The sequence below is a fragment of the Ixodes scapularis genome, unplaced genomic scaffold (genome assembly GCF_016920785.2).
Source record: "Ixodes scapularis isolate PalLabHiFi unplaced genomic scaffold, ASM1692078v2 PGA_scaffold11__112_contigs__length_91849675, whole genome shotgun sequence".
NCBI lineage: Eukaryota > Metazoa > Arthropoda > Arachnida > Ixodida > Ixodidae > Ixodes > Ixodes scapularis.
Genome location: NW_024609837.1, coordinates 8,120,804 through 8,144,080, shown reverse-complemented (window position 1 = coordinate 8,144,080; position 23,277 = coordinate 8,120,804). Strand labels below are relative to the sequence as shown.

At 43.8% G+C, this 23,277-nt stretch overlaps 1 protein-coding gene across 1 annotated transcript in view; it reads left to right on the top strand.

Annotated features, from left to right (window-relative positions):
• Window positions 1-22,232, top strand: part of LOC8038576 (Y+L amino acid transporter 2) — a 51,570-nt gene extending 29,338 nt beyond the window's left edge. Inside the window, exons 3-10 of the mRNA XM_042288812.1 lie at window positions 2,032-2,131; window positions 5,728-5,772; window positions 9,288-9,411; window positions 11,085-11,188; window positions 12,542-12,638; window positions 14,542-14,691; window positions 16,306-16,483; window positions 19,464-22,232. Of these exons, the coding sequence (XP_042144746.1) occupies window positions 2,032-2,131; window positions 5,728-5,772; window positions 9,288-9,411; window positions 11,085-11,188; window positions 12,542-12,638; window positions 14,542-14,691; window positions 16,306-16,483; window positions 19,464-19,528 (863 nt within the window). The 3' untranslated portion in view covers window positions 19,529-22,232. The remainder of the gene's footprint in view (window positions 1-2,031; window positions 2,132-5,727; window positions 5,773-9,287; window positions 9,412-11,084; window positions 11,189-12,541; window positions 12,639-14,541; window positions 14,692-16,305; window positions 16,484-19,463) is intronic.
• Window positions 22,233-23,277: the final 1,045 nt, after the last annotated feature.

The window sequence follows — 23,277 nt, the reverse complement described above, 5'->3', positions numbered from 1 at the left end:
GAGATCCATTCTTTAGGAAATCTCTGGTGTCGCAGAAAGACTCGGCTGCTTTGCAATGTGGAACACCATCGCTGTTTTCTTTTTTTTTCTAACATATGTTAACCCTTCCCCTCCCTTCTCTACCCGTGCCGCTATGTTGGCCCTCTACATTTTGGGGGGGGGGGGGGGTGCTATCTGACCCCCCCCCCCCCCCCACTCAAATGAGTTTGAGAACCCTTCTCTAGTGCATGAAATCAGTTGAGCGAAAGGAATGGAGACACACCTGCTCTCCATCGTTTGGTTGCATGAGGTTAAACCGTTTTCTTGATTGTTCCTATCAACTCTGCAGTATCTACATGCAAGTCAAGTGGCATGCAATTGCCATGAACTTGAAATAGATAATTTTACGGTAGTTTCGGCAACTACGTCTCTACTCGATCCATCAGCACAATATCCAGCATGTATATTTGATGCTTTCACACCGCGTGACACCGGGCTTGTTTGATTCACCTGCACCAGCCTACACCAGTTCAGAAAAGTGTAGCATGGTGCAGGAAAGTGCAGGTCAATGTACGTCTTGTACGTATTACGAAATAGGCTGCACTGATAGGTTGAATATGGCAGTGTACACCAAGTGCAGCAGGTGCTGGTGCAGGAGGTGTAAGTAGATCGAACGAGCCTACTGTTAGCTCTAACACAACAATGGCTCTTTCTTGCACCTCACCTTTAAAGCCTATTGGCAGGCATCGAAAACATAGAACGGTACTATATTGATTCCTTTTGGAATTCCTTGCGACGCTGTATGCAGTTTATTAACGGCACGGTTCTTTATAGCTTCACCTTGTGTGACATTCCAAATGTTTCCAGAGTACCTTATTTCATAGACTGCACCGAAACTAAAGAGCCAAACCACTTGAACTTTCTGATTTGTTGATGTTGGATTTCCTGGTGCTCGTAGGAAACAAAAAGAAAACTTGAATAGAAACTTGGGTAAAAAGTTTTATTCGGAGCTTCAAGCAGCTTATCAATTATAATGGGTCAGAGGGTGATATTAGTGTTGGGTTTTCGCTAGGAAGCTTTATCTAGGTAGCCTGTAATCTGGCGAGTAAGTTCTGCCCACCCTAATTTCATTTGATCTGCACAGTGCCCTTATTTATCTAAACCCTCGATTGTGATGCTGCAACGAGTTTTCTCAAACAAAGCCCGGCTGCTCAGGTGCCCCGGGTACGTTCGGTGACTCTGTACTCTGTCTGCTTTCAAAGTCCGACGAGCAGCCAGAGAACAGGCAAATCTCCCTCAATTTCTCCTTTCCATTTGAGAAAGAGGGAGACCCTCCTCCTTCCTGCGGGGAGTAGCTCAGAGACTCGCTCCTGTGGGGAGAGAAGAGAAGAAAGAATGGAGTGCGGTGGAAGCTACTGGGTCCTTAGACCAGTTGTATGCCTATCTTTCGACACACAATCACGATCCCAAACACCCTGGTAATAGGGTATTCACACGAGGCAGAAATCCCGAGGATTTGTCCACGGCACGCGCATCCCGCGACGAAAACATCAGGCTTTGCGATACGCAAAGCCGTCTCGTGATGCGCTCGCCGGGGAGAAATCCCCGGGATTTCTCCTTCGTGTGAGTACCCCTAGTGGTCAGCTGATAAAAGGGAGGTGGTTGGTCGAAATGGCAATCGCGTAGGTCTTTCTACACTGCTGGCTTAGGGGTGGACCAACACCACCTAGACAAAAGGCCTCCACATGGTTTCCTCTTCCTCTATGAAACGTCATCACAGTCGGATCGCGCTCGGTCGGCTATTGGACCCGAGTCCGACCTTCGACGCGCTGATTGGCCACATGCCGCAGCCGAACACTGACGCAGCACTCGTGCCCAATCTCTCGCCTCGATCGATCTGACTATGATGACGCGTGTGGGGGCCTTCTGTCCAGGTGGTGTTGGGTGGACTGAGTATAGTTTTGACCCACTACCGTACTAAGAGGTCATTGTTCCGCAATCAAAAAAATAAACTGATCTTTTTTTTTTCGTTTTGTTTTGTCTGTTACCCAGGACACACTTACAACCTCCAGAACATGTTCGAGGGTACAACTCAGGATCCGGGACGTATCTGCCTCTCCTTCTATTCCGGCCTCTTCTCCTTTGCGGGATGGTAAGATTGGTGCAGGGTTCCGCATGCGTCTAGGAATTCGGTACTTTTAGTCCCGAAATATTATGTAATGTATTTTCGTTTTATACAAAACATCAACTAATTAGTGAACAAGTTATTAGATGCATCCATTTGCAAATTGGAGCAAAAAAACAAGCACGTACAGATGTGCCAGAGTCACAGTTTGTCATAGGGTGGAACCAAGATGGTAATGTGGAAGAGAATTGGTTAATCGTCTGAAAGGCAAAGAAGGGCACAAAGGACGAAGACGGGATAAGTGCATCCGGGAGGTGGGGGGGCAGGGGGGCAGGGCAGGAGGGGAGGAGGGGGGGGGGGGGGGGCAGGATAGGCACTGCACATATGAATAAGCAGGTTCTCCTCCTCACCCCCTTCCCTGCTCCCCCAGAAAAAAAATAACAACAACAAAAGAATTCCTGGCTACGCCACTAAATGTAACAACTTTTTTGTTTTGGGCATCTTAACTGCGCTTAACACAGGGTGAACTTGCCATCTGAATAAACATAATCATTGGCTAAACATTGGCTTGTTGATTTTAAGCATCTTATGGCTGAAAGCAGGCATCAGGAACAAATGTGTGGAGCTGGTGTCTGTACAGGGGCTGGCTGGATATATTTCAGTTAGGGAAAACTAAAATACAGTAAAACCTCGTTATAACAAAATGGGATATAACAAAGCAATCATAATTTCCCTTGCTTGCTAATAGTGGGAAGAAATGGACATTGGCTATAACAAACTAATGGTTATAACGAAATAATTACGACCGCTCCTTCAACTTTGTTATAACGAGGTTTTACTGTAGTTGTGTGGAAGCTTGCTTGTTTTTTTTTTTCAAGTAGCACCCACTAATGTATTTTGTGCTGCATGCTGCATTACGGTTTCATTAATATTCACAAGGGATTACCTGAATTTTGCCACGGAAGGATTGAGGAAACCATTCACAGGGTGTCTACCATCCTAGAAAACAGGGAAAACCTGGAGTTGTCAGAAAATTTGGCGGCTATGGAAAAGTCAGGGATTTCCCACCCCAATCAGCATTGGTCAGGGAAATTTTTTTTCTCTAATCGACAGCAAAACTTGCGAGTGGGGTGTGGCAGACATACATGTGACTCAGCCGCCTTGTCGGCGCACTTCTCTAGAACCCGAATCGCATCATCTTGAAACTCTCGCACTAAGATTAACTTCTCTCCATCTGCTAGCGCAAATATGTTTGCCCAGTTTTTTTTTTTTTATTTTAATACAGGACATATATTAAGCAAAAATATCAAAGAATAAACTGACAAGGTAATAAGATCCTGTGCTTGGCCACTGCCTTGTTGGCAGACAGGTGTACCTGTGTTTTCCACATAAAAACTGCATTTAAAAGCCCATACATGTCCTGTCCCCATAGGGGTCTGGCAGGAGTTTAATAAAATAGTCGGGCAAAACCGGAAGAACTTTGGGGAATTTTAGAACACCATTTTGGTGGACACCCTGATTCAGGTGCACTCTCGGATGCAGCTAAGGGTGAAGACAGCATTCTCGCTTTTTCCCATAGTATTTCTTACAACCACCAAATTGTGCCACTTAAGTTACTGCCGTGACTTCACGTATTACACCGTTCAAGTACCAAGTGTTTGGGAGAAAAAGGAACCGTGTTTTTTTTCCCACTGCAAAAACGAAATTATGCATCGCCGAATGGTCATTCTTTACCTAAACGGAGCGCTAGCTGTCCGAACCAACTAGGATGCCAAAGTTTCAGACCTTATCGCTATCAAATTCAAAGGTTATCCACGATTTTTGGAAAGTTTCATTGAGAATGCGGGGCAGGTTCCTGGCAGCGTTTGCTATTCGTCTGTATGCATTCATTAGTTCTGTTGGTCGCCATGCCCTCATTTAAGATTCCAGAAAACTTCTTGTAACTTTTGAATCGGATAACATTCAGACTGAGTGTACGGCGATGCATAATTTATTAATTAAGTTTTGCGGGGGAAGAAAAATGGTTCCCTTTTTCTTCAAACATCGGTAAATGTTTTTACCGAATTTCAGTCGTAGGACAAGAGCAGGAAGAACAGGCTGTTAAATTGTTAGTGTTAACTCAAAAGCAGTTGGGGAGTAATACCAATCCCTGTGCCCTACAAAAAAGAAAATTACATTGTTAAAGGGATACTTAAACAAAATTTGAAATGTACTCGTCATGTTCAGAAATAGGCCAAATATGATCCACAATATCCGTAAATTACAATCGCATGTTTGTATTTTGAGCCTGATGGCTGTATTTTTCGTTATGAACGGCCCACTCTGGCGAGCGCTCGGAGAAGGCCCAGCTTAGAGCACGTGACATCTGACGCAATTGTGACGTAGATTGTCTTATGATGAGCAAAGCTGTGGCGAGCCTGACGTCGTGAGGATGTCCTAGCCGTTCCAGCCACCGAAGCGGCTGAAGTCCGCCAGCGATCGGGCCACCGTAACTAACCCCAAAGCTGCTTTTGTACGAATTTTGAGTGACGGGTTAATCTTTTATTATCTTGTAGAGGGACAATAGCGACGCCTGGTACACAGAAAAGAGAGAGAGAGACTTAAGGAGAGGGTAGTTCCTCCTTCCCCTCTTCTCTCGTGGTGGCCGGAGGCGAGACAGTTATCGTCACTACCTGTCAAGGTTCCTAGACGGCCATTGCAAACCAAGTGTTAGCGACATCCATCAGGTGCCCTTCACTGATTGTTTAATTTATTTTAAAATTCCTTTAAGTGTCTTTTTCAATGAGAGATTGGTGTGTCTGATGAGATACTGCTCTTTTGAGCACGAATTGACCAAGAAATAAGCGCCAAAATTTCGTTGTAGCATCCCTTTAAGGTGATCACTCAACTTTCTGCTGTGCAACCCTATGGCCTACTGCAAAACGAAGCAGTCGATTCTATTCCGCAAGAAAGTCAATATAAGAAGCTATAGAAAAAAGAAAAAAGAGTAATCTGGCTTATCAACTGTTTGTTTTCTACCCTTTAGCTACTTCCACTGATAAATTTGACCTTTCCTTTCCGATAGAGAGATAAAAACTGTTCTCAATAAACAAGCTAGCACTCACAGCTCTGTTTGCTTGTGGATATTTTCTGATTAGGCACGTATACTAGACTGACTATGTATCTGAATGGATTCCTTCAATCCATTCTGTGGCAAAGTTTGCTAAGATGGAAATTAGTGAATCTTTTGGAAAAGAGATACCTAAAGACCATCCTGCAAGCCAGTTTCAGTGCTTATGCGACACCCTTAGCAATGTGTGAAGGGATTATAACTTTGTTTTGGCTCAATGCCTTTTGGTGCCCTTTAACATTCTTTACATACATAAATCATTGCCTTTACTATAGGAACCCCTTGTGGCGTGATTAAAAGGAGGTATCGGCCAAATAATTACCATTAATGTTAAATTCTATGACTGGAAACAGCATTCGAAATGCATTTATGATGCCTGTAGCTGTGCAGGGGCTAGCTGGACTGTCATAGGAAAAAGTGGAAATAATTGCACGGAAAACTTGTTTTTCTAATTTGGTTGCCGTATGCTTTCTATTCCATGATGCATTTGCTGTTTTCTTTTTCTTTTTTTCAGGAATTACCTCAACTTTGTTACAGAAGAATTGAAGAATCCATTCAGGTATGTGGCCAGTCTTTGCGGGATCAGAAAATACCTCCTAGCATATACAGTGTTGCATGTGCTAGCTTGTTTGTTGGGGGACAGTTTCGTCATTGCTACCTGAAGGGTGAGGGGTATCAGTACGCGCTAAAAGGCATTTGTCACAGATGGTAGGGTACACCGGCTCGGCAAGCTTTTGTGGCGAAGCTTTCAATGATTTTCTTGTGAATCTCTGTATAAACATTAACGTAGGATATGCTGACAAAACACCAAAGTAGTCGAAGCTCAGTGGAGGGACTTGGAAGGGACCTTCCAAGGCCCTGGAGCTGCAGCCAACATTTTGCTAAGAGCCTCGGCTTATTGGGGATCTGTATGTGAATGTGCAGGCGAGAGTGCAATCTAACTGATGGACCAGAGAACATGTTTTGTTGTTATACCTGTCACACTACTATCGTACGTTTGGCGAAAATATGATACACTTATGTCTCGTTTATATGGACCCCACTAAAACAGATAACCCGCTGCTATAGACAAAACTTTCAGGGACGAACTGGGCAAATATGTAGCTTTGCCACATTATTATGGACAACTCAGCTTATGGAGGATTTTATGGGGGGGGGGGGGGGGTTGTACTACTAAGTCGTGACTGTATGCCTTGAGCTGGTGCAGAACAAGATATTTTTCGACAATACTGCCGATTCATCTGCTGTCTTGCATCCGAGGACGCCGAATCACTTCGAGCCACTTTTTGTGGACTGCTTTAGTTGCTCAAAGAAAGTCCTCCCTCAAAAGTGTTAAGGACGACTTCATTGGTTATCAGTCTTATACTCCATTTCACTCCAAGTTCAACTGCAGCTCGCGTTACGATCTGATAGGTAATCGGGGAGCGCCAAAAGCGCATTGTTGCAGCCCTCGTCCTCTTTTTGCGTTTACTGTGACCTACGAAAGCAATCATGCACAGTGAATGTGATCGTGTGCTTTTTCGTCTGCAGGAACGTTTTCACCGGTGACAGCAAGCCCACCAAAAAAAAATATGAGCGCCGTTATAATTACCTTTTGGCGCTGCTTGATTGACTTCATCGGATTGGACGCTAAAGGGATACTGCAACGAAATTTCAGGGCTTATTTCATGGTCTATACGTGTTCAAGGGAGCAAGCAGTATCCCATCGGACAGACCAATCTCTCGTTGAAAAAGACACTAAAAGGAATTTTAAAACGGAATAAGTGATTAGGAAAGGGCACCTAGTTGATGTCGCTAAAGCCTCGTTTGTAATGCCAGTCCAGGAACCTTGACAGGTAGTGACGGTGCCTATCTCGCCCGGAACTATTCGCGACTCCAGCAAAACGGACGCCACCAAGCGGGAAAACCGGGAACCAGCCGGTCCAGGTCGCTCCGCGCCCCTCCGCGTCTCTGGTGGCTTTCGCGGACACGTGTTGTCGGCGTGATGGCGAACAATGTCATTTAACGAAGGTCCGGGAATTTCTTAAGTTTGCCCGAGTGTTCATTAGTGTGGCGAAACTTCAGTAGATTGTTTCCTTCCATCACGTGTTTTCGATTTCTTGGATTGGGAGGAATCGCGGAAAAAACGTTTTGGTTTCTTGTCTGTCTCGAATCACATTCAAAATGACGACTACTTGGTAACTGATAAGGGGTTTCTTTATGAGGATGTAGAACAGTGGGAGGACGACAGACGAGGCATTTCACTGGAGGGAACACCAATGCTGCAGTCAAGTGAATGGGAAGGTTCGATAGTTGCTTTTCTTGAGTTTGGTTGTGTTCGCTTAGCTTCACGTTTGAGCCACCCACGCCGGTCGGTGCGTTGGCTATTCATCTTGGCTGCTTTTCGCCGAAAAAGCATCTGGACCACTCTAAAGGAGTTGTGCTGATTTCGCAAGTACTTGATTCAGGAAAGCCTGCTCGCTGCAAATGATGAAGGAGGGAAATTATCTGTTTTCCAAAGGTGGAGGCACGTCTCGCAACATTGGAAGCTGTCACGGCATTATGATCTATCGCGCCTCCAATATTTATATGATACCCCCGTCGAATTAAGCCAGCATCAGTATACGTCTGCATGGCTCAGGTTGACCGGCCACAAAAATACTCATTTTTTCCGTTCAGGATTCAAAGTCAAGTTCAATGCAGAGAGGTTCTGCGTGAATCTTCGATGAAGACTTTCTTCAGTTTGTCCGCATTCGTCTCCGTGCTACCGGCTAGAACCATTTGGCTAAGTTTAACTTAGTACCTCTCTGTCTGTCAAATGTACTTTTATTCATCAGTTCACCTAATAGCTAGTTACCTTAGCTCATATTTCAAACCGAAGAATATACTAATATCGCTTTAGTGGGACATAGTACGTAATATAATACATACCCGCTCGTCAAAATGACTTCTCGATTGCTACTAAAACCTGAATTGAAATACGAGTATCAGCTGCTTAGTGGGGCGCCACCGCGTTAACATGCTCCTTGGCTCAAGAGGCGCTTGCTTAATTTTCGTAATTTTCTTACAGCCTGTGCTGTTGACCGAGCAGACGACTGAAGCTGTTTCTTAAACGCGGATACGCACAAAAGCTCGAGTTCGCGGACAGATAAGTCGCATGGTCGAGGCGTGCGAGTTGGCTGAAAATTACTGTTGCTGGGAGAATTCTGCAGTCATTGCCGCTTTCCTTACATGGTCAAAACTGATTAGTATATTACCGTCTCTCCAGAGCCCATAGTTTTGGTTTCGAACGAAATCTCCGAAACAAAAGTTTGACATCAAAAGAACAAGAAACACACTTGGAAAGCAAAACTATGCTCTGCAAGTTTATGTGCATCGGCTACACTTAACCGTCTCAGTTAAAATACTTATAGAATTGGGCATTAAACAAAAGAAAATCTGTTAAATTGAATGCGCCGCCGACTAAGGCGGCCCTGCCGAGCCGACGCGACCTGGATTCAGCCGCCATGTTTGTTTGGTGGTGGCGCCCCCTATAGGTCGCTGGAGTCGCGAATATAGGCCTTGACCTGACGTCATATCCTGCCAGCTCTCCGGCCACCACAAGAGGGCAGGGGAAGAAGGAACTGCCCCCTTACCGGACGTTGTAGAGGGACAATAGACGTCGCTATTGTCCCTCTACAAGATTATGGAAGATTAACTTGGCACTCAATATTCATACAAAAGCAGCTTTTGGGTTAGTTGCAGTGGCCTGATCGCTGGCGTGCTTCGGCCGCTTCAGTGGCTGGAACGTCTAGGGCATCCCGACGACGTCAGGCTCGCCGCAGCTTTGCTCATTTCGGGACGATTTACGTCGAGTTTGCGCCGGATGTGACGTGCTGTCCGCTGGCTGCTCTCCGAGCACTTGCCAGATTGGGACGCATTTATAACGAAAAATACAGCCATCAGGTTCAAAATACAAACGTGCGATTGTCATCTATGGATATTGTGGATCATGTTCAGCCTATATCTGAATGCGACGGGCGTATTTCAAATTGCATTGAAGTGTCCCTTTAAAGTGGAACGGAGTGTGAGACGGACCACGTGTGCATATTTCAGAAACCTTCCCTTCGCCATCTACATATCGTTGCCGCTGGTGACCGTCATCTACCTTCTCGCCAACGTCGCCTACTTCGTCGTCCTCACGGCCGACGAGGTGGTGTCATCCAATGCCGTGGCCGTGGTGAGAACCTTTCGGGAGTTATTCTACTCCCTCTCCCCCTCCGACTGGAGGTGGAAGTCACGAGCCATCTGCACCAGTCCCCGCGTCTCTAAAGTGTTGCCCCAAACAGATGTTAGGGTACCCCAGTGGGCAACCCAGGTAGATAGTACAAAGTGGGTTTGGCCCAAAGTGATCAGTGCCCAAAGTGATATTTGCACAAAGTGTTCTTTGCAGAAAGTGATTGATGCAAAGTAATTGGTGCCCAAAGTGGGCAGGGCCTAAAGTGGGTAGGACACACATTTAAGGAAATGAATTTTCAATGAGTGGAATCGGTGGCCGAGTGGGCTAGCGCACACCAACTTGGAGCATGTGGAGCAAAAGTTTGCGCTGCAGAACCCAGGGATCCTAAATTCTGTTAAAAGAAAGATAAAAAAAAAAGTGTTTCATATTTATTGCCAAATTCACAAGCCTCACTCCAACTGAGACTTGTGACCCTCACGACTCCCTCAAAGAAGGCGCGAGGGCCGGCGCTGGCCAATCGCAAGGACGGATAAGCAGCATAGGCCACCTATCCGTTGTTGCGATTGGCCAGCGCCGGCCCTCGCACCTTCCTTGAGGAGGTGGAGGGGCGCCTCAGCTGGAGTGAGGTTTGTGATTTCGGCGGTTAGTGTACAACGCTGTCAAAGCGGCTGGTGCGAGCATGGGGTTTGATCTCGTTGATCATTTGCACACCTTGTCGCGCAAACAAAGCCGTAGATGGCTTTGTTTGCGCCAGTAGCTTTGACAGCGTTGTATACTAAGTGTGAAACAAAATGTAGTGTCCAGTCATACAAAAAATTGTGATTTCGTTCCGGTTTTTCTCCTTTTAACAATCTTTTCTATTTCGTTGAACTTGTTATCTTTATGCTGCGAAATTGCCTGCTCATATTTCTCTAGTTTCTGTATTTTATGTTCAGATTTTTAAAAAGTAACTGGTAATTAAAGTGATTTGTTACCGATATTTTGTAACAAAATTACATAACAAATTACTGCCGGAAAAAAGTAATGTAGCAGTTGGAAAATTACTTTAAAAAGTAATGGACTACAAGTAATCCGTTACTTGTAATGGATTACTTCCCAAGTTTGACTCAACCAAATCTGTGAATGTCAGTCATTGTTAAAGCTAGACACGGGTAAGTTAGAGTGTAAAAAGGAGGGGTTGCTGGAATGCTAGTGACAACACTGGGCAGTTTGTAGATGTATTCCGGTTTTAACAACCATTAAAGACTGAGTCTGTGCCCTCTTTGGGAGGAAAAGAACATAACAAACCAAAGAGCACAGGCGAAATAAGGGATAAAAATTATATAATAAACTGAGATAAACAACAGTATGCATCCCGACTCAAGTAATAATAATAATAATAAAATTTTATGAAACTTAATTCAATAGGAAAAGGGGGCCCATTCCTGGTAGTTTGTGCCCCATGTTCTCGTGGGGTTTGTTAGCAACCATTTTCCTATTGAAACTTTCCCAGATTCTCTTGTGACGTTTGGATTAGATGACGATCTGTCCCGCCATTGATCAGACATCTCAATATCCATACAGTTTGTGGCAGAGAGAACAAAATTGGCCGAAATCTAGGGCCATGCCATTGGGTCGCTTCCCTTTTTGTCGTGGCTCTACTGACGGCAACGCGTTAAACTGTTCTGTTGCAGACATTTGGTGAGAGGATACTTGGCGTGATGTCGTGGATCATGCCCGTCTCTGTGGCCCTCTCCACTTTTGGAGGCCTTAACGGAGGGATCTTCGCATCCTCCCGGTAAGTCTTCATGCCCAGTGCACGTTTGTCACTATGAGCACTCGTACGAAGGAACTTGGAAAGCTAGAATGCTGTACTTCGCGTCGTCGCGAGAGAAAAGTTTAAAACTTTGTGTATCGGTGCCCAGCACAAGTCACGGGCCCCACGGCACGCGCGTGCGTGCCTCGCTTATAGAAAGCGGGAAGTTCAAAAGAGGCTCACGCCACACTTTGTTGTTATTGTGTTGACCAGAAGTCAACATACCCACATAAACAGTGACCACTTCCAAAGAAAGTTTTTTGAAAGATGCCTCGCTTGCCTTTTTTGCACAAAACTTTCAAGTACAGCATTGAGACAACCCCCATTTAATTTTTTGCCACAAATTTGTGCATCTTTTGAGAAAATCTAAGTTGAACTGAAATCGGTGAACCGGTGCAGAGGAACTTTCCGAATCGCAGACTTGGGAAGTCGCACACATTGTTTTACTCCCTGCCATTGCACATTCAGGTTTTCTTTTAATCAGCTTGTGGTGATGAAAGTAACACTTTATCAACTCTATTAGGTTTGTAAATGAAAATGTGCCCTAGATGTCTCATTTCTTCTTAAATAATTCAGTTCTGTGTTGTTATCCACGAAAGCCAGCTACCGACTGGAGGTTTTCATCGTAAAAAATTTAATTACGAACCGCAGATCTTTTCCTCGAAAGTTGGGTCCTTGTAGGCCACATTTTTGTAAACATCTAGGCACGCGTAAATACCTTGTCAGATGCCTGTCAAATGCTCTAATCGTTCGTGCGAGGCTGGACAACAACGCAGAAAAGCTATTCGTGTGTGAGCTTGTGTTTATGTGTGTACAGACGAATCTCAGTAAGTGTAGTTATAGGTCTCTGCTAGGCCATTGCATCATCAGTGGGAACATTCAGGGTCACTGTTGATGATAATGACTACCGTGAAATCCCGAGAGATAACCCACCTAACATCAAGAGCAAATCAGGTGAAAATATGGAGTGGCCTAACTTTCGGTGTACAATGAAGAAAATTTTAAAACATGACTATTTTTAGGTCATGTTCCTTTCAAGCTTGTTATGGTGGCGAGGGGCAACGAAGCTAACTGTACTTCTCAGCTAGCAACGTTCGCTTATATTCCGCCATAGCTAACTAGCCGCATTTACGCCGAGGTCATCATTGACCCCAATACTACTATTATTAGGAGTCTGGGGGTATCTTTCGGTGTTTAAGAAGAAATAGCAAATCGAGCCAAAAATAAGGGTGGGCTATCTTTCGGGGATGGGGCATCTCTCGGAATTTTACGGTATGCGTTCTTGTATTTGCTCGGGCGATGTGGAAGCAGCGCGTCCCCCTTTATTGTTGGCAGACTGTTCTTCGTGGGTGCCAGACAAGGCCACCTACCTTCCTGCCTTGCCATGATCAACGTCTCTCACTTCACGCCAGCCCCAAGCCTCATCTTTCTGGTAAGCCGCGCTTGTGCTCGTGCTCCTGTAACGCAACTGTGAGGCATGCAGTTTCGTTTTAAAGCCCAACAGAGACCTGCATCTTGTGCTCTAAGGTATATTCTTCCGGATGTTCCCTGGGCATTACCTAGGCCTAAGTAAATTATTTGCCTCGCTGCTAAGCGATGACTTATTGATCAAGACAAGCAGTCTATCCACTTTTTTCTTCAGCTGCTCTGGTCTTTGCAACAAAGTCTGTTAGTTACACAAAGCTGGTAAGGTAGTTTTGAGGTTCTTTTGACACATGACTTAAAGAGACTAAATTTCTGGTTGCTGCAATTGTTTTAGCTCAAGCAACAAAGCAATAAATTGACTCTACACTTTTGAGGAAAAAAAAAAAAAAAGACTTATTGTACATTTTTTTAGAATTCTGGATCGGTGACATTACGCAAGTTATTCGTTTATTTGTGCCTTCCCAGTTGAAAATTCCCATTAAGTTCCAATTGGTACCAATTGGGTTTTTGGACAACCAATTGGTCTCTGCCAATGGGAACCATTTGGAATCCATTCAGGTTCCATCTGGAAAAATAATTCCATTTGGTGAGACCCATTGGCCAGTGTGCTTCCAGTTGGAACCCACTAAAACCATTTGGTTCCAGTTAAAACCAGTTGGAATTCCAATTGGATTTAATGGCAATTTTTAGCTGGCATTCTATTAAACTTTCATTCCTCTCTCATGGAGTTCAATGACTAACTTGCTAAAATACGATCTTAACACGAGAGGTTAATTCTTTTATCGCCAGGTGCTGCTAAGTGGTAACCAAGGATCCTGTTATTGGCCTTTACATCATTAAAGTACTGTACTGGCAGAATTTTGAAAGTAAAACTAGAGCCAGTAAAACATTGCCGTGTTGGCTCCAGCCCAATCTTAGCTTGAGCTTATGAATATTTCATTTTGGGAGGTCCCTTGTTGGACGATCCCCAAAATCTTTTCAGGAATTGTTTGATGTGCTGAATGAACCGTATGTGTGAGTGCATGCTGTTCAGTCGACCCTCTTGCAAAACTGCTTGACTGATCCCTTATCACCTTTATAGCTCATGCTCAGCACAGGATTATTTATGCAAATTTTTGCAAAACAAAAGTGTCAACAAGGAGCAAGCTAAACAACCAAAACTAGTATTGCATTTGCAGTCAGACGTTCGGGAACATGAACATTTCATTTCCTTAAATGAAATCATGAGCTCCAGGGTCACTCCACAAGACGGACATTTCTGTCTCTGTCCACTGTTTCTGTTTTGCTTTCTTTGTATTGCATATTAAACCAACATGTTCGTCAAACTCATCTTGACAGCATACCTGTATAATAAACAACAAGAAAATAAGGTAGAAAAATTCTATGCTTGAGCATGCTAAAAATGCTTTGGAACACGAAAAAGAAAAAGCTTGAAAAGAAGAATGAAAGAGGCCTGCTGGTATCAAAACACACTTCTCGTTGATATTGGAAAGAGCGGATCGGGAGAGTGGAACAATAACTGTACTTCATTTGACCTTGCCATTTGTTCAATGGCAAGATAAAATGTTATGAGCCATGGAAGCCAATATATAATACCTTGTCAGTATCACATGATCTTTTGGAAGGGTGCAGCAACATGCAACATGCCTTGCATCTTCACGTGATAGTACATTAATCACAACGCTAGAATGACTGGGATGGCCTGTAGCCTCCCAGCAGTCTGCCGTAAGATGATACAGAGTAGTGCAAGCATTCAGCTGACAAGCACGCAACAGTATTTAAAAAATAAATATATTTTTTTTTTTTTGCTGATTAAAATGTAGCTTATTATAGATAGCTCTTCCGTGCCAGTTTGGCACTTTGAATTTGTTGAAATCGAATACCATCTCGATCTCTTTCTTTTAATGCAGTGCCTTCTGAGCTTGCTGTACCTGACAAACACAGACGTCTTTGTTCTGATCACGTACACTGCCTTCAGTGAAGCCACCTTCATCATGCTGTCGGTGGGAGGACTGCTGTGGCTGCGGGTCAAGCAGCCGGACACTAAGAGGCCCATCAAGGTGAGGGCTTAGGGCCTGCCAAGATGGCTGCCCTTTGGAGTCTCTGCATGTCCCTCAGAGTATGGGAATCTGTGGCGGTGACCGGAGAATAAAAGGAAGCTCGTTGATTGGTTGCTCTTGCAAACGGTTCCGGCCGTCGCTGAATGTTGATAGCAGGGTATCTGAATGCCTTCTCCAAGTATGATATAGGAGTGGTGCTCTAATTATAACTGTTGGTTTGTGCATAGATGTGTATGTCATGTTTCTTCCTGGTCCCAGTGTCATTTGATTTTAAAATCTTAGCAGCATAGTTACATCAAATAATGATAAGCCATAATAGCAGCAACAGCACAGAAAAGACAAGGACAAAAGGAGGAGGGCTTTTGTTGCTATTATGAATTGCCAACTCGCCCAAGCTTCCATCTTAACATGATAGACCAACTAGGTGAATACCAATTGCACTGTTGCTACTCTAAAGTTACTAGCTACTTAAATGTGAGACATGACTCTGAGGTAACAAGTAACTTTGTATTTGAATTTAAACTTGAAGACGTACAAGAGGCAATTCTTATTTTAGCTATGAAATGCCACTTCAAAGTGACAAGTAAGTTGGCATTTCTTATAATGTACTCCACTTAGAAGCTTTTGTTCCAAACTTACATGAGTCACCAAGGAATTGAAGGCTGATGATGCAGCTAGGCTACCACCTCTTGCACAAAAGTACATCAAACATTGTCCACCTAGCTATATCAACTACCACATCTATATTGATTTCCCCTTTCTAGGGAAACATTTTTTGATTGCTGTTATTTGGAAGTACATGCACCCAACCCTCCTGTAGTTCAAAGTTTCACACCTAGGTGGCTCAAGCTACCATTTGCCACACACGGGTGTACACCAGATATTATTTAGCTTGTATACTGCCCTTACCAGATACCTACTTTGACCCCTCACCCCAGGTGAACAGAAGGCTTCCAGTGCTGTTGTTTTGAACTGCATGCACCCAATTCTCGTTAGATTCTATAGGTTCAAATCTAGGTGGCACAAACTACTACCCACTACATTCAGGGGTAGACCAGACTTCATTCATCTATTCCCTACTTTTTTGACCCCTCACTCTGGGCAAGCATGTGCTTCCAATGCTGTTCTTTTGAACTCCAAGCACCCAACCCTTCTAAAGTGCAGTTTCACTGCTAGGGGTGCAAGGTAACCATCTGTCACACACAGGGGTATGCCAGACATTGTCCATCTTGTCTCCTTACCAGATGCTTTCTTTGATCATTCACCGCAGGTGAACATGCTTCGATCCAGTGTCGTTCTTTTGAAATCTATGTGCTCAATCCTCCGAGTTCATAAACTCAAAGCTAGGTGCAAGGAACCACCCAATACACGCAGGGGGCACACCAGATTCCGTCTATCTGGCCCTACCCTTAACTGGATGCCTCCTTTAGCCCTTACCCCAGGTGAACATAGTGCTTGAAATGCTGTTCTTTTGAACTCCATGTGCCCAATCGCCTTGGGGCCCGAGGAATCAAATAAGCTAAGTAGTTCAAGCTTCCACCCATTTCCTGTTGGGGTACATCAGATAGCATCCATCTAGCCCTGCCCTTACCAGATGCCTCCTCTGACCCCCAGGTGAACATAGTGCTTCCGGTACTGTTCTTCCTCATCTCGCTGTTCCTGGTGGTGCTGCCGTTCTTCAGCGAGCCGCTGGAGACGTCCATCGGGGCGGGCATCATGCTCTCGGGGATCCCCGTCTACTTCCTCACCATCTACTGGAAGGACAAGCCCAGGGGATACCAGAGGACCATACGTACGTCACACGTCCATCTCACTTCTTTGTGGCCTTGCTAAGGGTAGTGTCCGGTGGAAACATTGAGTATGCCTAGAAAGGTTGCACTGAAATGAGGTTGATAGGTTGACTCAAGTACACCCGTGCAAAGAGTGCCGCTTTGGATGCAACCTCTTTTAGTTTCAGGGGCTCCATTTAAACTCGAAAAAGTTTCAGACCCTGAGCAACCGTTTTGTGCAAGAGACACATAAACGAGTCATTGTAGAGACCTAGCCCTCAAAGTGCCCGTCGACAATGTAGCTTAGAAAATGAGCCGGAAATAAGGACAAAACACTTGAGGGGTGAATTCTTTGCATTACCTTACATTTCTTCTGATGTGTTCGTTGGAAAGGAATAAATGAAATTTCAGCTGAAATCAAATAGTGGCACGAAAGTTGAAGGTTGAATGGACCATCAAGTATCGCAATTTTTATTTGCAATGCACATAAACTTAACAAGATTCACTGCGTGGATAAAAACAAAGATGTCTTCATGCTTATTTTACTGCAAGCATACTGACAAGTAGCTAGCATGAATAAAAACACAATTAATAACAGCTTGGCAACTTGAGACGCAGCTGAAAAATGTGTTCACCCATCCACGCGTGGATGCACAGCATCTGCACAATGCAGCATAGATAGACAGATACGTGGCTGAACGGTGTGAATCGAGGTGTTGTCAGCACCTTGCCCAACAACGCGGGAAAAGGGGTAGCAAGCGAGACGGGTTCAATTATCATTTCTATTCATATTTTGGTAATTAAGGGGAGATGCAAACCGAAAAACGGCAATATTTTTACAAAAAAAAAAAAATTGATTTTGTGTTTTATGGTGTTTTATTATTTCTGAATCTTTATATTGAGGTATAAAAATAATTAGTGCTGGTTATGACTGCGAAATTAGCCAAAAACACATTTGAAGACCGCCAGGCAACCCAGAATGGCATAAATTTGAGCCATTTTCTCCGGCGTGGTTCTTCAAGTTGCAACGTCGTCCGCCATCGCATTTACGTTGACAAGTAGTCTAGCCATCTCCTCTTCATTGTGGTCTTCTGTAGCTTGAAATTCTCACGGGAATTTATTAACAGAGCATTATTACACACCTATGGTAAAATTCGAACACATTCTTATTTTCATGTAATTTTGGGGTATCTTTCAGTTTGTGCACAAGAGTATTATTTTTTGCACCACGAAAGAATATAGGTACACACCTATGGTAAAATTCGAACACATTCTTATTTTTATGTAATTTTGGGGTATCTTTCAGATTGTGCACAAGAATGCTTACTCTTACTGTTATCCTATCACAACAAAATTTGGCATGCATATACTTTAGCACATGTAGAATGCAAGTGTCTAGGTTTTGGTTGAATGTATATTTTTTTATACTTATGAAAAATTTAAGAAACATTTGTTAGCCCCTTGAAATGGTGTTTTTGCTATTTTTAATTATTTCAAAATGAAAAAAAAAAGTTAATTGCACTTTGGTTTAAATAGAGCACTATATAGCTCCTACGGAGCAGTGTAGCGCAATCCTTTGAACCCCGTGTTTTGCCGACAACATGGCCGACAGAGCAGCTCGGCGCGAGTCACGTGGTACTCAGGGTTCCAAGAGGCGGCCCGCCCTATGGGAGAATACATGGAGATCGACATAACACGGCTGATTAAAAAAATAACGGCGAGTTCACACTTTTCAAAACTAGCCTGTCGTGAAGTTAGTAAAGCGCTGAACACTCTATCAAAGTTTGAATAATATCGGATGCGTGTGCAAATTTTGAGAAGGCAATTTCCAGGGCAATGGCGTTTGAAGCAGACGATGTTTGCTCGCAGCGGAGATGGGCTTTTCGGGTTGGCCGGAGCGGGTCACGTGAATGGTGTGACGTCGCCGTGTCGTCTGCTGCATGATGCCGCTCAGGCAATTTTTAAAAAAAAGTTACGTTTTTGCATGGCACAAAACTTATCGCAAATTATTCTAAAATGTTTCATTATTATGTCAAAAATGATTGCCATTCCGTACATCCCCACAAAACTGAAGGAACAACGATTTTCTCACGTTCTCTATGCATTTCTGACCGCAGTTGGAACCTCCGGGCGTTCGCCGCTAGTCGCCGAGAGACGGCGTTCTAGATTGCGCTACTCTGCTCCGAAGGAGCTATATAGTGCTCTAGGTTTAAAAGGAGTGAATTAGTTTATTTAACGAGGCTTTTTTAAGTATGTTGCCTTGCGTCACGTGTGCACAAGAACATGTCTTTTTCTGCATTACATTGCATCAGAAACCTAAAAAATAAGCGATATCAAATCTAGCATTACCTTTATAAAGAGAAGATTAGGCAGCATAAACTAAAAATTACATTTGAATATCATAAATAATTTTTTTTTTAAATTCCCTGGCGCATGTTCTTTTTATTGTCATATTATGAAGACAAAATCCAGTCTGTAGAGCAGAACTGGCGGTAGGTGCCACAAGATACTTGAATTTAAAATGGTAACTCTTGTAGTTTACAGGTTTTCGTTGAGCGCATCGAAGAAGCTAAAGGGCCACTACTTCGTTTGAGGAATACAAGACACAGACCACTTTTTTATTGAAGTGGTTAGTCAGTCAAGACCTCTCAATGCTGGATTGATTTCGATCCAGCAGAGACCTTTATGGCCCATGTCGCTCTCAGTACAGCCTTCTTGAATAAACCTGAACTTTGTCCAGCAGCATTTAATCTGTCGAATTATTACAAAGGACGAATACTAGGAATTTGAAAATCGTGTCAAATTAGGTATTCGACCAATCGCTCCGATTCGAATTCGAAACTCGAGCATTTGCACACCTCAGTTATTTTACTTTGCACTTACACTACATGAAAGCCTACTTTATGCTGCTCGTATTTACATACGCTTTACCAAACACTGCACGGGTCCATCACTGTTGTAAATCCTTTTGTTTTTGTTTTTTTTTTTTTGTTTCTTTTGCAGACGTTTTTACGGAGTATGTGCAGAAAGCCCTCTACAGTGTGCCACAGGAAGCTAAGGAGGATTGATTTGCGTCCGTCACTTGTACCAGTTGGGGAGGACTTTTGACGAGCTCTGTGATGCGCCGAACAACAACGTTCCTACAAGTGGTGTTTCTCTAGTTACAACTTTCTATTTTTTTGTTCTTCTATAACTTCCCTCATCTCTTTTCTTGCGTTGCTTGGATGGGGCTTTGACCTTTGTTTTGTTATGGAGACTCCAAAAACACCGCCCAACTTTTCTGGTCTTGACGGCCCATTGCAACGTCTGGTCAGCGGGCGTCACTTTTCACAGCGGAGCTGTTAAAGGCTAGTTTTCCCAGGATCGTGTCCCCTGCAAAGAAATGAAGACACCAAACTCTGGACACCTACTGCCATCTATGAGCGACGGCGGAAAGCCACGTACCTGGTTGCCGCCGTCGCTCATAGATGGCGGCAGCCTTTCCACTCTGGCTTGCCGACTTGCGGCCAGCCATTACTTTCCATTTTACAGCTCCGCTGGTCTTCCTTCTTCACCAGAGTTGAAAGGCTGTAAGTGTTTTTTTTTTTTCTTTTTAAGCACAAACAGAAACAGAAGTTCAGTGCTTCGCCTGCTTCACTGTTTCTTATTTTGTATTCTTTCTTTCTAAACATCAACTTGCACAAAACACTTGCCACATTTGAAATAAGGGCGTTTGTGGCGCGCGACACTCTCCATTTCGTTCTGCAACAATTTTATTTTCCAACAGTTTCTTTGTTTGTTTGAATGTTGTCTAGAGTGTACAAGTTAGTAGCATTGCAACTGTTGTTGTTTCTATTGTTTTTTCATGATGTTCAAAGCGTTTGTTTGGTGGAAAGTTTTATGGCTGTTACGTTTGCTTTTAACTTTAGCGGCTTGGGTGTGCTGGTATGGAACAACTGTCTTTTTGTACTTCCTTTTTCCTTTTTTTTTTTTTTACAAAGCATAGGAGAAAGGTTTTTCGGAAAAATTATTTGTAAGTCACTGATTGTGTAACAGATCAGCGTACAGCATCGCTGTTTTAGTTCTATTCCGTCATTTTGGGCTGCTGTTGAGTATGAGTGACTGTATGTCGTGTCAAAAAAATGTGTTTCGGTTTTTTCGCCGTCAACTGCTCTGTATTATTTGGTTGCTTGTGCCCACAGTTGCGACAAGTTCGCAGTTTGCTCAGTGCTTAATTCAGAGATGACTTGCAGCTTGTCTGCTTAAGACAATCTTGGAGTTGCAGAATTGTACAGGCTGTTATTCTTTTCCTTTTTTTTATGTGTGGTGCATACTGTGCATGGAAACATTGTCACGGGACCATGCGGTATTTCCTCTTTATCTGCCGGGTGTTCGGTGCACGTTCGGTGTGAAGGGAAATGTGCCTTATATGCATGTTTTCAGGTTTTGTGTTCTTATGTCACACCCCGTCTACGAGTTATTGACTGTCATTGAAGAAGCTGACAGATAGCAAGCTCTCATTTATATCAGCGTCACAAACAGCTTGTAATGCTCTGCTGTTCGTGACATATGCTAAAAGGGATTTTGTTATTTAATTACTTTTCTATTCGGTTTCAGTTTTGTTGAAAATTTTCACTCTGTGTCAGGGTACTCAGGCTCAGCTGGGTACCCTGGTTCAGGTGAGATTCCTTGCTTTGACTGAAACTTTAGTTGTGCATAAACTTTACTAAGCTAAGGATGTCCCTGGATGTAAGCCAAGCTGAGTCTTCAGCCAAGGTGGGGCATCAGCCTTAGCTGAGACTTCAGCCGAGCTGGGATTTCAGCCGTATGTGTGCCAAACTGAAGATCTCAGCCATAATGAAGCCCATTCATACTAATACAGTTTTGACACGCGCAAATAACAGATGCAATCGCCACACCCAACGTGTGCTTAACCTTCATTTTGAAACTGTTTTTGTTGTGTACAGATAATGCTGTGTTGACAGGAAATATTGTTTTTTTAGGTGTCTGAAGCATCTCGAGTCCTTTTATGCGCAGACTCAAGCTTGTGGTTTAAGTCTTTATCAAAATAAAGTGCTTGTGTCAAATAGATCCATTTGAGGCATAAGTGATCAAGACACAAACTCGTTTTTTTTTTCTAATTGAGGCACTGCAGTGGCTCTGTTCACTGGTTCATATTCTGTACAAAGCACTGTGATGTCTACGGTAGTTATAGTATGATTCATCATGGCATGAGTGATGTGGATTGCCCTTTTAATACGAGGGCACTCTGAACCTTACATAAGGATTATCTGCAACCATTCTTGAGTGGTGATAATAACAATACTAGCAGATTTGGAAACTTCAGAGAGGAGGGGAGGAGGGTTGGGGGGAGGGGGGGGATGAAGGGGAAAAAGGGGGGGGGGGGGGCGACCAAAAACAGCAAGTGCCACTTTTAGATGATCTAAATATCTACATATAAATAAATAAAAAAAAAAAAACTAAAAGGAAAGCTGTCGGTCAAGTTGACCCATTTTTTTATGGAAGTAAGTCGTGCAATGCACTTAACTGTAAATACTGATTTTTTTAATGATTTTTTTAAGCAGGTAATTGAGGAATATGTGTTGGTGGCTATGGCGCGTGTGCGATTTCTAGGAGGAGGTTGTAGTTGGAAAACAAGGCCACACGGGCCTTCGTTTGTACGAGCTGAGCGTCCAGCGAGATTTGATGACCTGTTTGTAGTTAACGCACATAAACATTTGTTGGTTTGTTCTTTTGTCAGAAAAATAAAGTCGCGTTTGCATATGGCGTGTGTCTTTCTTGCATTTGTTTTGTTGATCTTCCATTGCTGTGTGTGTGTTTGTTTGTTTGTTTTGGGCGAAATTAATGGATATGGGATGTTTAAACGCGGGCAGCTTTGGTTTCTATTAGGTTATCCGCGAAATGTGTCTCTTTCGGAAAACCTTCTATTACGTCGTGTTTCAATACTGTCTCTCCTTTGTAGAAAAATGTTTTTGTTCCTTTCTTTTCTGCTGTCTTCGGAAGAGACCAAGGTAAGAAGAAACGGATGGAAAGGGTGTGAAGGGGAGGAGGAAGGAGGTGCTACTTTTTGTAATTTATCTTTTCTCTCTGCTTTTAGCCTAGCGCTTACATCTTCCCGTTTTTTTTTTTGCGTTTTCATTACTTCCTGCCGCCCTCGTCTCATTCCCGCTACGTCCTCTCCCTCTAACCTCCCCCTCATTTCCTCCTTGTTTTCCCCCTTCCTCTCTTACGTTCCTCTCATGCGTTTGTGTGATTGCTTTTGTATTCTTCTCCCCACTCTTTCTTCTACCCGTTCGTTCCCCCCACCTCTCTAACCACTTCCTCAATTTTTGCTTGTTCTCTTTTTCCTCCACTTCTCTTTCCCTCTTCCTCTTTCTCGCTTTCTATCTGTTTCTATGCTCCTTTTTCTTTTATCTCCTCACTCCTTTCTTGTTCTGTCTGCAAGGTTTTGTTTCTTCTGCTCTCCGCGCGCGCTCTCGTCGTCTGCTTCTCGCTCTTCCCCTCTCTCCACTTCTTCGTGTCGCCCTCTCGCCTCCCCCTTCCCTCTCCCCCCCACGAGCGACGAGGAGCGTCTCTGCTGTTACCCTCCCCCTCCACCTTCGTAGTTTCACTCCTCTCATCCACATCCCCGCACCGAGGTATTTTTTGTTCTTCGCTCTGTTATTTTTGCTTTTGTTCTCTCCTGCTATCCGATGGGAGGGTGGGAGAGAAAGGGTAGCTACTCGCGTTTAGCTTCAGCAGAAGCGTTTGCTGCAGCTCGAATCCGCTCTTTTTTTTTTTTCTTCCTCCCCCTCCATCCGCATATCTATCCGTCTTT